We start from the raw sequence: 1,634 nt of genomic DNA on the forward strand, positions 1-1,634 counted from the left end.
GTTTTTGATGGGTTACTTTCATTTTTGCTTCTACTTTTAATTTAAAATAGGTTTCCATTCTCTGAAGGTTTCTAAGTTTCTTCTTCTACATATTAAAAAGTTGTTAAACATATGAGTGGCGCACTACCGCTACAAGTGGTGAGAAAGTGTATTGCACCTTATTCAAAATCAATGYGGTCCCGCGGCCCTCTGCGGCCCAAAGTTAAAAACTGTTGTTCTTTTGAGGCCCTCAAGGTGGCACTTGCGGCCCACAATTGGGCCGCGGCCCTCAGGTTAAGAATCTCTGGTTTAAACAACACTTGCAGGCCTAATTCCAACAAAGTTGGAACGTTGCATAAAATGTAAATAGAATATAATTCAGGGAATTGAAAATCTTATAAAGACGTATTTCATTCACAATTGAACATAGTACACATGTGAAATGTCAAAACAATTATATATAATTTTTTAACAGTTTTAAAGAAAAAATAATAGAATCTGACAACAGCAACATGTCAAAAGCATACTTTTTCTTTTAACAACAGTGCTAATGTCTGAGACAGGAGTGTCTGATCTGGTCCATGAGGGCTGCTGTTCTACAGGTTTTACTCGTTTTTCTGCTCCAACACACCTGATTCAAATATCGAGTTACCACAAGTTCTGCAGGAACCTGTTAGTCACCTATTCATTCAAATCAGGTCTGTTGGAAAAGATAAATCTCTACAACTTGCAGAATAGTGTCCTGATGCATTTCATCAATCCAGTAGAAACTAGGTTTTTTTTTTTGTTTTTTGTTTTTTGTTTTTTTGTTTTTTTGGTAATCGAATTACTCGAATTATTCGAGGAATCGTTTCAGCTCTACAATTTACTAACCCCCAGGTTGTCACAGTACAAAAATACCAATTTATAGTGAGGGTGCAGAAATGTTTTGAGCTGTTACAGAATTAAAGTTCCCCCCCCCCCCCACCTGAAGCGCTCAGTGTCCAGAGTAACGATCTGTCCATCTGGCATGGTGTACTGCATCTCTTTACGGGACAACACCCCTCGACTCAGCTCAGCCTCGTAGTTGAGAGCRACACAGCAGCACTTCTCCTTCATCTCCCTCACAATCTCATTCTCTGCTGTGGTCCTCATGCACACCCCCTGTTCCTGCAGAAGCTTTAGGCAAAGTCAAAACCATGACTTTCAGAAAAGAGCTTGTTAGTTTTCTGTCAACAAGATGAACACGTGTGGTCATACTGGAGCTTTTTATCCAGAGCTTCAACCTTTCCGTGTTCCTCTGTAGCTGATGTGAATCCAAGTGTTGTGAAGCACTTTTACAGTGTCAGATCACAGTTTTACTGTGTTTTTTCTCCTTCAATATTAGAGAATCTTTTCACAGAACACATCATGTAATTATGGAAGTATCTCACTGGACTGCAACTGGCTGGAGACTCAACATGGTGAAAAAAAACATGAATTTTCCGTTGAGTGTTTGTGACTGGCGAGTTATAGCTGCAATTAAAAATATTCAATCCCCTCAGCCTTGACAGACATTTTATTACTGTGGATGACAAATGACAAGAACACTTCAATAAACTACATATTTATGCTAAYATAACAGTACAGTTCTTTCATTGTCTGATGCCTTGACTTTTCAGAATTATGTTTTGTAT

General features: G+C 38.7%; 1 protein-coding gene across 1 annotated transcript in view; it reads right to left on the reverse strand.

Annotated features, from left to right (window-relative positions):
• The window catches only part of LOC106530966 (uncharacterized), a gene marked incomplete in the record, with an annotated part of 73,050 nt that overhangs the window by 1,561 nt on the left and 69,855 nt on the right, over positions 1-1,634 (reverse strand). The window contains 1 exon segment of the mRNA XM_014026703.1: positions 947-1,137. Within this exon segment, the coding sequence (XP_013882157.1) occupies positions 947-1,137 (191 nt within the window).

The sequence above is a fragment of the Austrofundulus limnaeus genome, unplaced genomic scaffold (assembly GCF_001266775.1).
Source record: "Austrofundulus limnaeus strain Quisiro unplaced genomic scaffold, Austrofundulus_limnaeus-1.0 Scaffold583, whole genome shotgun sequence".
In the NCBI taxonomy this organism is placed as follows: domain Eukaryota; kingdom Metazoa; phylum Chordata; class Actinopteri; order Cyprinodontiformes; family Rivulidae; genus Austrofundulus; species Austrofundulus limnaeus.